We start from the raw sequence: 15,915 nt of genomic DNA on the forward strand, positions 1-15,915 counted from the left end.
GTTGCAAACCGTCGGACACGATTGACCCCACCTCAGTCAGTCAGCCCATCTCTCATTGGTTGAGAACTCTCCCGTGGTCACTGACTCCCTGGCACTTAAGCCAGCCCCTCTCACAGAAGCTGAGCACATGACTACAGCAGGCAAAGCCCCCAGGACAGACTGTTCCCCATGCTTGTAGGAAGCAGCCACTGGGGTTGGTTGCTCAAAAAATGAAAAACAGAACTAACATATGATCCAGCAATCCCACTTCTGAGCACATATCCAAAGGAAACGAAATGGCTATCTTGAAAAGATATCTGCACTCCATGTTTTTTTGCAGCATTATTCACAATAATCAATCCAAATGTCCATCAACAGATGAATAGATAAAAATGTGGTATAGGAGGTTGAGCTATGAGCACCACCGTTTTGCGCCAGGAATCCTGTTGGGAAGGTCTGGCGCCAGGCCACGTGCTGTCCTGGAAGCCAGTGAACTAGACTCGGCACAGAGGAAACAAGGTCAGACTTTTTATCACCCAGGTTGTTTTTATTCCCTGGGGATTCTGTATGGGCTTTGCTGGTGACAAACCCCGCCCCTGCCTTTTGTCCAGCTCCTCCCTGTGTGGATCTGAGGGACGCTGAGGGCCTGGGTCTTTTTCGGGAACTGCTTCCTGCTGAGCATGGGTGGCCTGAGCGGAGGAGAGGAACTTCTCTAGGTTTGTGTGGTTGCCCCCAGGCCTCGGTCCTGACTGGTCTCATCCCCAGATGGGCGATCCCCATTTGTCTAACCTTTGGGAGACAAAGGACCCCAAACAGTTTAAGATCCATGGCCCAAGTGTTAGCAAAAGAATAACACTCCCAGGTCAAATTTTTCCTGAAAATGCAGATGTCTAGGCCTTTGGCCCTGGCTCAAGGCTTACGGCCAAGCCTGAATCTCCCTTGCCACACTTCAGTTGTTTCTCAGAAGAGAAGCTTCAGGTCAGACAGAGGGTCACACAAGTGGTCCAGGGGGTCTGGTCTGTTTCCCCAGGTCATTTCTCCAGAGATTGGGGCAGAATATCAGGCCCCAGCATGGCCAGCGTGGTGTACCAATTAGGGAAAATTGGATGTACATCTTCAGTGGCTTCACTAATCGCCCTGATGTCCTGTACCAGCCAATATTCCCCATTGGGTTTCTTTAGGGGAGGATGGGGTATTACAGGCCGATTGGCCTGGTCTAATAAGGCCCTGGTCATTTACGGTCGGTGTCACAAGGGAAGGCTGGCAGAGAGGGTACTGCTTTCTATTGGGCCGTGTATGTCTGGGTTTTAGATGGACTACCACAGGACTGGCTCTGGTAGCTGGTCCTACCTGTCCCTGGGCCCAGAGCTCAGGATTTACTCCAGGGAGATGGACTTGCTCTGTGTGGGAGGTTTGTCCTCAGTTATTAACATTATCATCTTCTGCCTCTTTGTCTAAGGGGACACCAGTCTCCAGTTTGTCTCCCATTAGGTGGAGCTGCTGCTGCTGCTAAGTTGCTTCAGTCGTGTCCGACTCTGTGCGACCCCATAGATGGCAGCCCACCAGGCTCCCCCGTCCTTGGGATTCTCCAGGCAAGAACACTGGAGTGGGTTGCCATTTCCTTCTCCAATGCATGAAAGTGAAAAGCGAAAGGGAAGTCGCTCAGTCGTATTCGACTCTTAGCGACCCCATGGACTGCAGCCTACCAGGCTCCTCCGTCCATGGGATTTTCCAGGCAAGAGTACTGGAGTGGGGTGCCATTGCCTTCTCCGATTAGGTGGAGAGTAACCCCCAATTTGGGGATTACTTCCCAGGTGGAGCTAGTGGTAAAGAACCTACCTTCCAGTTCTCAGTAGGAGACATAAAAGACCATGGGTTTGATCCCTTGGTCAGGAAGATCCCCTGGAGGAGGGCATGGTAAAACCACTCCAGTATTCTTGCCTGGAGAATACCATGGACAGAGGAGCCTGGCAGGCTACAGTCCACGGGGTCACAAAGAGCCAGACACAACTGAAGCAACTTAGCACAGACACTACCCCAGTTTCTGTAAGATATCTCTTCCTAGCAGGGGTAGAGGGCATTCAGGGATGAACCGGAAGGAATGGGTGCACCTGTGTCCATACAGTTCACACTCTAGTAGCTCTATGAATGTCCTTTCTTAGGCCTTCCCTGATAGCCCCATAATTTTACAAATTTTTATGACCAAGTTTGCCTGATCCGGTTTTTGTTGTTGTTTAGTCACTAAGTCCTGACCCCACGGACTGTAGCCTGCCATGGAATTTTCCAGGCAAGAATACTGGAGTGGGTCACCATTTCCTTCTCCAGAGAATCTTCCTGACCCAGGGATCGAATCTGCATCTCTTGCATTGCAGGCAGATCCGCTACCACTGAGCCACTTGGGAAGCAATCCAGCATTCAGAACCAAGTAAGTGGCACTGGTGTCCACTAAGAATTCAGCAGTCTTTGCCCTTGTATCCAAAGTCAGCCAGGACTCCTTAAAGGTCAGTTGGAGTGCCAGCTTAGGAGCCTCCTGACCCCAACATTCTTCATCTTTCTGAACCTTTTGCTGTCAAGGATAGTAGCTGAGATTTGCATTTCCATCCCTTTTGGGGGGTGTCACATTCTCTTTTCCAGGTCCCTCTTGTGTACATATGGCACACTGATTAGGTCCTAGCTGCCTTGGCTTGCTGTCCCTCAATGGGGGCCAGAGGGCACTCATCAGAGTCAAGAGTCTCTGTGGGTGGTTAGCCCAGGTTCCCGTGCTGACTGGTTGATGTTGGAGGGCAGGAGCCAGTAGCTGGCCTCGCCTCCGGGCCTTTTTATCCTTTGCTTTTTGAGAGCGGCTCACAGGTCTCCCCAGCCCAGTTCTGGAAGAAGTCAGGTCACTGGTCTCATGCCTCCCTTGGGACCCTTTCATGCTCAGGTGTCTTTAGTGCCTTTTCCTGAACTTGGACTGAGTGTACTCATTCTGTTTTTTCATGAGCACCCATGATCTGGGTTTTTCTTGGTCTCACCTCTTGGCTCACAGGGCTGCCCATGCTCCTTCACTAAACTGGAAGTGATGATGGAGAATGCTACTGTTGATCCCTGGAGGTCAGCAAGGACAGTAAGAAGCTCTGGTGCAGCCATGACATCGTGTACAGAGGTCAAGAGGACAGACCGCTGGCAAGACAGCAGGCAGGACTGCTGGGCTCCCTCTGGTCCACGGATCCCCACTGTCCCCAGGCATCCAGCAGCATGGGAGACCAGCCAGAGACAGCAGATAGACACGCGTGAGTTTCAGTCTCTGATCCCCAGAGATGCCACAGTGGGAGGAACCCACTCAAGGGGGCAGAGTCCAGATGACTATGGGGGCTATGCTGGGTGCACACCACACCTGGGTACCAGGTTGCTGGGCAGAGGGGTTCTGAGTTCGTCCAGAGGCCACCACCATTCTACCGCATCAGACTGTACTTGGAGATTAGTCAGTCATCCTAACTCGAACCTCCCAAAGCCACCACACTCCTCCCACGAGAGCAAACTGGAGCCTAGGGGATCGGTGCAGGCCAAAAAGCCATGATCTGCCCTATCTGGATCACCAAAACTTGTTACCAATGCTTTTGAGTCAGTCCTCTCAGTCTTCCTGCCCTGTGTTGTTGGAGCCAATAAAATGAGACCAAGTTTGGTTCAGAAGCAAAAAAATAAAGTGGTATACACATTGTTGTTGTTTCGTCGCTAAGTCATGTCCAACTGTTTGCAACCCTACAGACTGTAGCCCGCCAGGAAAGCTATGACAAACCGAGACAGTGTATTAAAGTAGAGCCATCACTTTGCCAATAAAGGTCCATATAGTCAAAGCTATGGTTTTTCCAGTAGTCATATAGAGATGTGAGAGGTGGACAATAAAGAAGGCTTAGTGTCGAAGAATTGATGATTTCAAACTGCAGTGATGAAGGAAACTCTTGAGGGTCCCTTGAATAGCAAGATCCAACCAGTCAATCCTAAAGGAAATCAACTCTGAATACTCATTGGAAGGACTGATGCTGAAGCTCCAATACTTTGGCCACCTGATGCGAATAGCCGACTCATTGGGAAAGACCCTGATGCTGGGAAAGATTGAAGGCAAAAGGAGAAGAGGGCAGCAGAGGATGAGATGGTTAGATAGCATCACCAACTTAATGAAAATGAATCTGAGGAAAGCCCCGGAGATAGTGATGGATAGGGGAACCTGGCACACTGCAGTCAGAGAGTTGCACTCAGAGAGTTGGACGCAACTTAACGACTGAACAATAATCCAAGCTGAGTAATTTCCAGAGATCTGCCATACAACGTAGCACCTACAGTAAACAATATTGTGCACTAAAACATGTGTTAAGCAGATAGGTCTCATAGTAAATGTTCTTAGTACACATTACACTCATTTAAAAAAAAAATAAAAATCACAGGGACACAAGGAAATTTTTGGAGATGATGGATATGTTTATTACCTTGATCGTGGTAATGGTAATACAAGAGTATACATATGTCCAAACTCACCAAATTGCATACATTAATTAGATGTAGTTTTTTGTACACCAATTATACCTCAATAAATCTGGGGAAAAGTCATTGGCATACACAGTAATGGTTAATGCCAGGCAGCTGATATGCTAATAAATGTTTAACAACAGGCTCTTCTAAGCAGAAAAGCCCCAGACTGTTGCATCTGCCAGTGTCTATGATGTAAAGACTCCCAACACAGCAGTTTGAAGCCACCAAGTCTGACATCACTGAAGCCAGAGTCAGGAAGACCGAAGCACAATTGCCTCCCATGCGCTGATACAAGACAACTTCAGCACAGGCTTGGGAAGGGATACAGGCATCTCCTATATGTACAGCCAGAGTGCTTCATGACGGACATAGGATCTCCAGATTTTATGTGACTTTTATACTCTATTCTGTGAAATGCCAATGTTTGAACATCTTACTATGAAAAAAAAGGAAGTACTCCCCAAACCTTTTAATTATCTCATACTCTAGGAAGATGTCTTCTTTATTATTTTTACATCACCTCTTCCCCAGCTACCCATCCTCATCACACTGGTAAATACCTATGAGATCAGAGAAAACCCATTTAAGAAACCAGACTTTAAGAATCCCTCCACTTGGTCAACCCAAGAGTAATGGAGATCTCTTGTTTTGCTTGACCAATATCTTTTCCCCTTCTGATAAAAGCCTTTCATTTTCCTTGAAGCAACCACCCCTTACCCTATCTGGAGTCCTCAGGCCTTACTTCCTGGCTTTGGCGGTTGGCACACGACACAGTCCTGGCCAAAGGGAGTTCCATTCCCCTGGAGAAGGGACAAGGCTCCTGTGGGGCTAAGGACATTCTTTGTTTGGAATTGTTGAAAAAAGAAAATCTCTTCCCACTGCTAGGAGGATGGAAGCCTGGAGCTGCTAGTGACCATCCTCCACCACAAGGAAAGAGCCCCCCTGAGAATGAATCCAATACAAAAGAAAGCTGAGATGAGAAACAGAGAAAAACTGAGTCCCAATAGCATCTTTTGAGCCCTTGGATCCAGCTGTGCCTGAGACACTTCCAGACTCCCAGTTTTCTAAAGATACTTTCATACTTTTTCAATGTATGAGCCCATAAAATTCCTCTTTAACTTTAATTTAGGTTTTTGGTCACTTAAAACCGCCAAGATTTCTGGCCCATTCACAGATCTGAGATCAGGTAAGTTATTACACACCCTTCCGGTTTTCTCTCCTTGGCCCTAAATAGAGCTCAGTGTAGACGTAAGAATACAGTTCACTGGGGCTGTGCCTCCCCGGATGAATCCCAAGCAGAACCGGTCCATGTAAGCTACCCAAAGGCACAACGGGGGTCACTTCAGAATCCGGATGCTCATTTTCTGTTCGATGTTCATCTTTTCTAAGGACTGGGGAGGGCGAGATGGGTGGTAGTCAAGAGGCTTGAATTCCAAACCTCTATGCTTCCAACCTCCTTTCCCATTCCTGAGGCCCCATGATTTCCTGGGGACCCCTCTCTTTATGCCCTCCTCCTTCCAACATCATCCCCCACGTCCACCTGTCCCAGGGACTCCTGATCTCAGCTCCCCAGGCCTGAGGGCACCCTAACCTTGGCAAACTCCAGGAAGGACACAGCTCCATCCCCATCTTCATCCGCTTCCTGCACTGTGCGGTCGGCGATGCTCTCCAGCTGCTCTTCTGTCACCTGTACCCCAACCATCAGTCGGAGTGCCTGGGATGTTGGAGGAAGAGACAGAGACAGCCATAAAGAGGAGGCACAAGGACCACGAGCACCAACCCCCAAACCTTGTCCACATCACCCCAACTGTTAGTACCAATTTTGCAATCCATTCCTCCTTCACTTTTCACCCCATTCCACTCACTTCCCACCACAACCCCCAATAATTCTCATCACTTCTCCATCCAACCCCCCATGTGGCCTTCACTATCCCAGGTTCACCTCAGCAACATACGGCAAGCTCACTGCGTGCATGCTAAGTTGCTTCACTCGTGTCTGACTTTGTGCGACCCTACTGAATGTAGCCCACCTGGCTCCTCTGTCCAGGGAATTCTCCAGGCAAGAATAACTGGACTGGGTTGTCATGCCCTCACCAGGGATCTTCCCAACCCACGGCTTGAACCCACATCTCTTGGGTCTCTTGTATTAGCAGGCGGGTTCTTAACCCAATCTCCGTCTATCTTCCACCCCCTTCCCCACCTCATCCTTCAATTAGTCCCAAATCCATCCTCCGCTCCATCACAGTGTTTCTCAGTCTCAGCACTATTGACATTTGGGGCCAGATAACCCCTTGTCATGGGGGCAGAGGGCTACCCTGTGTATTGTAAAATGTTCAGCAGAGTTCCCGACCTCTGCCTACTAAGTGTCAGGAGCACTGCCCCTTCCCCTTCTTCCCCTTCACCTTCTTCATTCGCAACAACCAAAAATGCTTTTTAGATACTGCCAATATCATTCAGGGGGCAAAACCTTCCCCCCCCCCCAACCCCCACATTGAGAGCCACTGATCTATGTCTAACCTCATACAGAAATGTTCCCCATTCCATCTCCCAACTAACCCACATTCCAACACCACTCATTCCCATTGCTCACCCAAGACCCCAGTCATCTGCATCTCCCACCCACAAACCATCTCCCCATCTTCCACAACTTGGTCACATCTCTTGACCCTGCGTTCTTCCAACCTGCAGCATCTCATGCCTGGAGATCTTTCCATCTCGATCCAAGTCGTAGAGCTGAAAGGCAACTGGGAAGAAAGTGGAGGAGGGAAAGGATGGGTCTTCCCTGGTTCTCTTCCCTCAAAAGTTCATCTTGGGGGAGTTGGGGGGGCGGGGGCGGAGCTCCCAAAGGGAGTAGGAGGGACCTGGGGCCTGTCTTGGGGCGTGGTAAATCTGGGGTCTCACTGTGGGGAGGGGGGCACAAACTCACAGCGAAGTTTGTTCATTCTGCTGTTGAGGGGCTCGGGTTCCTTGGGGTCCCGGTTTCCATCGTCCTCTTCATCCACAGGTCGAAAATGAGCCAGGACTCTGACAAAGCCTGGAAAGTCCAGTCGCAGACTCCTGGGAGGGGAGAGGGCAGGTGGGCAATGGGGCAGAATTGGTGCTTACCGTGACCATCCCTCTGCCTCTGGTCCTGACCTCCCCTGGCAAGCTCTTCACCTCCATCTTCCCACCCCGGGAGGCTCACCCGTCTGGGAAGAAGCTGTCTATAATGCGGTCGCCCAGGGGGTTCACGGCCAGCGCCCCGATCTGCTGCAGATCCATGCGGCTGGAAAGACAAAGTTCAAAGAGGAGATGGCCAGGGAGGGGACAGAGTCAGAAAGCAGAGGTGAGAGGTCAGAAGGCCAGCTCCTGCTCACCTCAGGTAGCCCTTGCCGGTCCTATCCAGAGCATTGAATCGGTCGTAGAGGCGGCGCAGACTGGCCTGCGAGACTGCGGGCCGGGGAGGAGGGGCGGAAAGAAGGGGGTCAGGGGAGTAAGGTGGACGCTGGGGACGCGCCGGGATCCCGGGGCGCGCGCCGTCCACCCGGCGGCAGCAGGGGGTGGGCGGGGGGCGGAGGGCTGGCTGAAAGGAGGGCTCCCAGGGGCCGAGAGGGCAGGGAGGGGGCGGGCGTGACGAGACCCGGGAGATCCGTGAGACCAAAGCCACGGCTTCCATCCACCTCCGTCCGCCTCAATGCCGGCCCGGGGCCACTCGGGGGCCCGCAAGCCGGGAGCCGGGACCCCTGGGTGAACGCGCCTCCCACCCCGCAGCGAGCCGGGCTGCCGGGATCTCCTAGGTTCTCCAGGCCCCGGGATCCCCACCGGAGGCGCCCGGGACCCCGCCGGGCCCCCGGACGCGGCGCGCCGCACTCACAGCCGGTCTCCTGCCGGAGGCTGTCCACGTCGGGGATCCTGGCGGCGTGGGAGCTGCGGGAGCCCATGGCCGAGCTGCCGCCGGACCGCTGTCCTCCCCCCCACTCCGCCGCCCAGGCGCGGCCGCCTTGTGGCCCCGGGGCCGAAGGCCGCAGCCTTGGCGGGGAGCCAGGCTCCTGAACCCCGGAGTTCCTTGCCTCCCACCAGCGACCCGGGCGAATGGAAAGCCGGGCCCAGGGTGGCGGGGTCAGCAGGGCGGGCGCGAACAACAGGCGGTTTCATCCCTAGACTCTGAAGTCGGGCGGGGAGGGGCTGGGCAGGGCTGGGCCCGCCCCGCCGTGGGCCCGGCCCCATCCCGAGGGTCCGCCTCTTCCCTCGCCCGCGGGTCTGTCCCCAATCCCGGCGGGTCCTCTTCCCCCTCCCGAGGGTCTGCCTCTCCCCCTCGTTCGCGGGTCTGTCCCCACCCCCCGCGTGTCCTCCTCCCCCTGCGAGGGTCCGTCCCCCCGCGGGCCCGACCGCCTACCCAGGATCCACTCCCCACCGGCCCCCCGCCGCGGCCCGGCCCCGTCCCGAGGGTCCGCCTCTCCCCGCCGCCCGCGGGTCTGTCCCCACCCCCGCCGGGTCCTCTTCCGCCCCTCCCAGAGGGTCCGCTTCTCCCCCCGCCCGCGGGCCGGCGCCCCCAACCAAGGATCAGTCCCCACCTCCCCCGCCGCGGGTTCATTTCCCCCGCAAGGGTCCTCCTGTCCCCCCACCGCGGGTCTTCCTCCCCACTTTGGGTCCACCCCCGCCCCCCCCCCGCGGGTCCGTCCCCCTTCCCGGGTCCACCCCTCCTCCACCGTCCGACGTACCCCCTCACGAGGATCCGCACCCCGCCCGAGGATTCGCCTCCCATCCCCCGAGTCCGCCTCCCCGCCACGACACGCCCGGCGAATCCGCGTTCCCACGCTCGCTGGGGCACCGACCTGCCATCTCCCGCCCGGCCCGGCCCTCCCAGCCCGAGGCCTCCCCGGTCCTGAAGAGCAAGGCTCGAGGTCCCGACCTTCTTCATCTGGAGAGAGAATCCAAGCCCTTCTGGGAAGTGGGTGGCGGCTGGGGAGGGGAGCGAGACACCCTCGTCCCAATACTGGAAGGCCCCAGCTTGGGCCCCCTCTCCAGGCAGTGGGAGTGGCCTTGAAGGAGCTCCAAAGAGGGCTGGAGTGGGGAGGGTCGTGAGGCATAGATGAAGGGCTCTTTTAAGTGGAAGGAGCGCTGGGTTTGGAGGACTTGGATTGGAATCCCAGCTATGCTTCTAACTCTGGACAAGTCAGCATTTCTTGGTTTCATCTGTTTTGTTTGGTCCATATAACATTGTTGATGTCTAATTGAGTCAGTGCTTAAAAATCAGAATATAGCTCTGCGTGTTAGTTAGTCATGTCCGACCCTTTGCCACCGCATGGACTATAGCCACCCAGGCCTCTCTGTCCATGGAATTTTCCAGGCAAGAATACTGGAGTGGGTTGCCATTCACTTCTCCAGGGGATCTTCCCGAACCAGGAATGAAACCCAGGTCTCCTGCATCGTAGGCAGATATAGAACCAAAATTCCAAAATTCCTGTTTTCTGAGAAATCAGGAGATCTGACACCACTAGGCCCTCTCTCCTGCCTGGCACCATGAGCATACACCTGGGAACAGCGGCCATGTTTCGATGGGGCGTCCTGGGGGTCCTCTTGCTGTAGTCCCCTCCCAGCCCAGTTGCTCCCCCATGAACCCTGTCGGCTCTGGTAGAAGCTCCAGCCTGGAACTGACTTAGACCTCTGACCAGCCCTCAAGTACCAAAGAATCCACAGCAGCCTGAGGGAGGGTTACAAATCCCACTGTGACCACCCTGAACATAATGACCACAGCAGCAAGGGCTCTCATTTTTCTGAGCACTCACCACAGACCCTGCACTTTGCAAAGCCCTTTAAATGCACTAACTCACACACTGGCTAGACGGCCATCTTCCCACTTTTTTATGGTGGATGCTGCCATCATTTAAAAAGTCACGAGTTATGACAGATCATCTATCCTCAAGGTCAGGGAGGGGGGGAAAGGGTGGGCTTCCCTGATATCTCAGCTAGGAAAGAATCTGCCTGCAATGTGGGGGACCTGGGTTCAATCCCTGGGTTGGGAAGATCCCCTGGAGAAGGAAAAGGCTACCCACTCCAGTATTCTGGCCTGGAGAATTCCATGGACTGTATAGTCCATGGAGTCGCAAAGAGCTGGACACGGCTCAGTGACTTTCACTTTCATCTGTCCTCAAAAGGGGTCACAAGGAGACACAACTTAGCTACACAGAGTCGGACACAACTGAGCAACTGAACTGAACTGAACTGAACTAACTACTGAACAACAACAGCATATCTGTAATATTAAAATTCCATGGGAGAGGGGTAGTTAAGGAAAAAAAAAATCTAACAATGCTTGTTCAATGGGGATGATAATTAAAAAAAAAAGTTGAGAAAATCATGTTGTAAAGGAACAAGCACCACTTTGCAAGTTCAACTTTGCACGTATCATTACCCTGTATTCCCCCATCATAATCACACATATACACAGATTTCCCAAGGGGAAAAGATGCTAGCTGTTCATTTCAAGGGTTCAAGTTCATACCCACCCTGGAGAGAGGGAAACAATCAAGCCTCCAGCCCCAGGCAGAGTCTCACATCAGATGAGCCTTGAAAATATTGATCTAAGAAGTGCATTCTGCTTTTTCAGATACCCCAAGGATTAGACAACTGGCACAAAGAATTCTCGATTCCCTTTCAATGCCCCCCGAGGACTAAAGCATGCGGGAAACCATGCTGCTCCCTAATGAAGCCCAGCAATCCCTGCAGTGCATCCCCAGGAGTGTAGGTCAGGTTAGGTTCCGAACCCAGGAGGTGATAACAGTCCCTGGGAATTTGCAATAATCACCTCAGGCCAGCTTGGGCTGCTGATCTTGGAAAGAGCTCCTCCAGCCTTAATCTCTGAGTCAGCGCTACACTGACGCAAATCAGGTCAGCGAGTCATTAGCAACCTGCGTCCACACACCATCACAAGCTTCCAGGAAAACACTCTGTTAGAACCCCTTCTTGCTTCATGCATACAAGTAGCATTCCAGTCAACTTCATATATATACTTGGCCACATCTTTTCAGGGCATTTACAGGAGAGATGCTTTGGGGAGAATTTCATCTGAAGAATCTGTTGAACAGGATTCAGGCTGAGTGATTATTTTCTGCTTTTAAGCTGCATAAGAGTTGCTAGCCATTCTTGAAGAAGCAATACTTCCAACTTCAGTATAACAGAGGTCTGACTGGAAAAATGCATGTGCAAGAATCAGTTCAGTTAGGTTCAGTCACTCAGTCATCTCCGACTCTTTGCCACCCCATGGACTGCAGCATGCCAGTCTTTCCTATCTCTCACCAACTCCCGGAGCCTGCTCAGACTCATGTCCATCAAACCGGGCGATATCACCCAACCATCTCATCATCTGTCATCACCTTCCCCTCCTGCCTTCAATCTTTCCCAGCATCCGGGTCTTTTTCACCTGTTCTTCCCATCAAGTGGCCAAAGTACTGGACTTTCAGCTTCGGCATCAGTCCTTCCAATGAATATTCAGGACTGATTTCCTTTACAATGGACTGCTTTGACCTCCTTGCAGTCCAAGGGACTCTCAAGAGTCTTCTCCAACACCACAGTTCAAAAGCAACAATTCTTTGGCGTTCGGCTTTCTTTATAGGCCAACTCTCACATCCATACATGACCACAGGAAAAACCATAGCCTTGACTAGATGAACCTTTGTTGGCAAAGTAATGTCTCTGCTTTTGAATATGCTAGCTAGGTTGGTCACAGCTTTTCTTCCAAGGAGCAAGCGTCTTTTAATTTCATGGCTGTAGTCACCATCTGCAGTGATTTTGGAGCCCCCAAAAATAAAATCTGCCACTGTTTCCACTGTTTCTCCATCTATTTGCCATGAAGTGATGGGACCAGATGCCATGATCTTTGTTTTCTGAATGTTGAGTTTTAAGCCAACTTTTTCACTCTCCTCTTTCACTTTCATCAATATGCTCTTTAGTTCTTTGCTTTCTGCCATAAGGGTGGTGTCATCTGCGTATCTGAAGTTATTGATATATCTCCCGGTAATCTTGATTCCAGCTTGTGCTTCATCCAGCCTGACGTTTCACATGATGTACTTACTCTGCATATAAGTTAAATGAGCAGGGTGACAATATACAGCCTTGAAGTACTCCTTTCCAGATTTGGAATCAGTCTGTTGTTCCAAATTCAGAAATATAAAAAAATAGTTGGGGAAATATAGAGTGCTTTCAACTCAATAATAAAAAAACTCAAATTGTTTTCACAGTGTTCACAATGAGTTTAATATTTTTTTAGTATTTATTTTTATTTATTTGGCTGCATCAGGTCTTAGTTGTGACATTTGGGATCTTTGCTCTTCGTTGAAGCATGCGAGATCTTTTTAGCTATGGCATGTGGGATCTAGTTCCCTGAGTAGATATCGAACTCTGGGCCCCCTGCGCTGGGAGCACAGAGTCCTAGCCACTGGACTACGAGGGAAGTCCTAATATTTTAAAATATGTTAGAGCTCTTTTTTCCCATAAAATTGCAGGCCACTTAAAGGTGGAGAGCATATAAGATATTATATAGACAAGGCCAGATACCTGGGAAGTCCAAATATCTGTGTCCTCAGGCTGAGAGCTCAGGCTGAGGCTTGACCAAATCCAACTTTCCGCCCTAATGCTATGAGTGGAACTTGGTTAGTTTTTCAAATTAAGCTTTTTAAATTTGTCAGCTTAGCAGGGAACTTATGCATTCCAAACTCATTTTTCTAGCAATAATCAAGTTACACCACACACAAGGTGGCCTGTTTCCTGAGTTATTTAATTAGAATCTACGGATATTCACAGGGAAAGCATATTTCAAAACAGGCTACCTCTTTGGGAGAGAGTAGGGGTGGAGTGCACAAATGGGGGAGGAAAAACAAGACGTAGCCCCTGGATGATGATATTAGCTCCGGGCTTGTTTAGTTGGGAGCAAGGATCTTCACATGTTAGATTTCCAGAGGTACTTGGAAAGGAGAGTGGGCTGAAGCTGAGCTTGGCTGTCACCACGAGGAAGGGAGAGTTGAGAATTTCAAATAGCTGTGGTTCTTGGAGCAATGCTACCCAAGGTAACTACATAAGAAGTTCCCTCCAAGACAGCTGTCCTGGACTTCCCTGGTGGTACAGTGGATAAGAACCTGCCTGCCAATACAGGGGACAATTGGTTAAATCCCTGGGCCAGGAAGATCCCACATGTGTCAGACTAACTAAACCCATGAGCCACAGCTGTTGAACCTGTGCTCTAGAGCCTGGGAGCTGCAACTACTATAGCCCAAGCAACTGGAGCATGTGCTCTGCAGCAAGAGAAGCCACCGCAGTGAGAAGCCCGAGCACCGCAACTAGAGAAAGCCCTCTTGCAGCAATGAAGACCCAATGCAGCCAAAAATAAAATAAAATTAATTAATTGATTTTTTAAAAAGATAGCTACTGTCCTGGTTTGGTTAAGGTTCGGCTGTAACAAAGAACCCTCACATAAGAACGGCAAATTGATGTTTTCATCTGTCTCATGGTCGGGTCTGGAGGCAAACAGCCCTGGGCTGTTCTGGCAGGGCTGCTCCAGGAAACTCCTCTCCCTGGATGCTCTACCATCCCCAGAGAGTTGCCCTCACCCAGGATGCACACCAGCCAGGGTGGACCTCCAGCCACAGAGCTCTGAGAACAGCAGCAGGATAAAGGAAGAAGCAGAAAAAAGGACCTGTCTCTCCTAGGAAATATCCTTAGAAGTCATATAAATCATTTCCCAGTCCATCTTGGAGGGAGAGTTAGTCTCACAACCAGCCTACCTGCAGAGGAAGCTGGGAACTTCTGTGATATGGGGCAGCCATGTGTGGGCTAAAATCTGCAGGTTCCAAATAACCCAGTTTTTTTTAAATAAAGTTTTATTGTGCTGGGCTCAGTTGTGTCCAACACTTCAGGACCCCACGGATGGCAGCCTGCCAAGCTCCTCTGTCCATGGGATTTCCCAGGCAAGAATACTAGAGTGGGTTGCCATTTCCTTCTCCTGGGGATCTTCCTGACCTAGGGATAGAACCTGTGTCTCCTGCAAGTTTGCTGCATTGCAGGTGGATTCTTTACTGCTGATCCACCAGGGAAGCTCCCCGCCCCCAAATAACCCAATTTTTAAGTGAGAAAAAAAAAATCTTAAACAGACATTTCTCCAAAGATGTGCAAATGGCCAAGAAACACATGAAAAAGATGCTCAATATCATTAGTCATCAGGGAAACACAAATAAAACCACAATGAGATTTCACTTCACGCCCACTAGACTGACTAGAATTTAAAACAAAACAAAACAATGGAAAATAATAAGTCTTGGCCAGGATGTAGAGAAATTGGAACCCTCATACATTACTGGTAGAAATGTAAAATGGTGCAGCTGCTACTGAAAACAGTTTGGAGATTTCTCAGTAAATTAAACAGAATTACCATATGAGCAACTCCACTCCTAGGTATATACCCAAAATAAACTGTGGAAAATTCTGAAAGAGATGGGAATACCAGACCACCTTACCTGATTCCTGAGAAACCTGTATGCAGGCCAAGAAGCAAAAGTTAGTACTGGAGATGGAACAATGAACTGGTTTAAAAATTGGAAAGGAGTATATTAAGGCTGTATATTGTCACCCTGCTTATTTAAATTATATGCAGATTACATCATGCGAAATGCTGGGCTAGATGAAGCACAAGCTGGAATCAAAATTGCTAGGAGTAATATCAAAAACCTCAAATATGCAAGTGATATCACATTAATGGCAGAAAGTAAGGAGAAACTAAAGAACCTCTTAATGAAGGTGCAAGAAGAGAATGAAAAAAGCTGGCTTAAAACTCAACATTCAGGATCATGGCATCCAGTCCCATCAGTTCATGGAAAATAGAAGGGGAGAAAATGGAAAGAATGACAGACTTTATTTTCTTGGGCTCCAAAATCACTGCAGATGGTGACTGCAGCTGTGAAGTTAAGACACTTGCTCCTTGGAAGAAAAGCTATGACCAACCTAGATGGCATATTAAAAAGCAGAGACATTACTTTGCCAACAAAGTTCCATCTAGTCAAAGCTATGGTTTTTCCAGTAGTCATGTGCAATGTGAGAGTTGGACCATAACGAAGGCTGAGCGCCAAAGAATTGGTGCTTTCGAACTGTGGTGCTAAAGGAGACTTGCTCCTTGGACAGCAAGGAGATCAAGCCAGTCAATCCTAAATGAAATCAATCCTGAATATTCATTGGAAGGACTAATGCTGAAGCTGAAGCTTCAATATTTTGGCCACCTAATGCGAAGAAGAACTGACTCATTGGAAAAGACCCCGATGCTGGGAAAGATTGAAGGCAGGAGGAGAAGGGGATGACAGAGAATGGGATGGTTGGCTCACATCATCAACTCAATGAGTTTGAGCAAACTCTGGGAGATAGTGAAGGACAAGGAAGCCTGCTGTGCTGCAGTCCATGGGGTCG

The 15,915-nt window shown here is 50.4% G+C and overlaps 1 protein-coding gene across 4 annotated transcripts; it reads right to left on the reverse strand.

The window, feature by feature from the left end:
* Positions 1-4,416: 4,416 nt before the first annotated feature.
* On the reverse strand, positions 4,417-9,518 carry CHP2 (calcineurin like EF-hand protein 2). 4 transcript variants are annotated; one of them, XM_086376809.1, is made up of 7 exons: positions 9,303-9,518; positions 7,845-7,917; positions 7,673-7,753; positions 7,415-7,545; positions 7,171-7,232; positions 6,080-6,202; positions 4,417-5,879 (listed from the first exon to the last, which is right to left on the reverse strand). In XM_086376809.1, the coding sequence occupies exons 1-7, from the start codon at positions 9,307-9,309 to the stop codon at positions 5,826-5,828; spliced, it is 531 nt and encodes a 176-aa protein (XP_086232935.1). In that variant the 5' UTR covers positions 9,310-9,518; the 3' UTR covers positions 4,417-5,825. The 4 variants fall into 4 exon arrangements, with proteins under 4 accessions (XP_086232935.1, XP_086232934.1, XP_086232936.1 ...); XM_086376808.1 differs by lacking the exon at positions 9,303-9,518 and adding an exon at positions 8,342-8,607; XM_086376810.1 differs by lacking the exon at positions 9,303-9,518 and adding an exon at positions 8,290-8,607.
* Positions 9,519-15,915: the final 6,397 nt, after the last annotated feature.

This window comes from Bos grunniens, chromosome 25, assembly GCF_055505025.1.
Source record: "Bos grunniens cultivar Pamir isolate PY7600 chromosome 25, Bosgru_T2T1.0, whole genome shotgun sequence".
In the NCBI taxonomy this organism is placed as follows: Eukaryota; Metazoa; Chordata; class Mammalia; order Artiodactyla; family Bovidae; genus Bos; species Bos grunniens.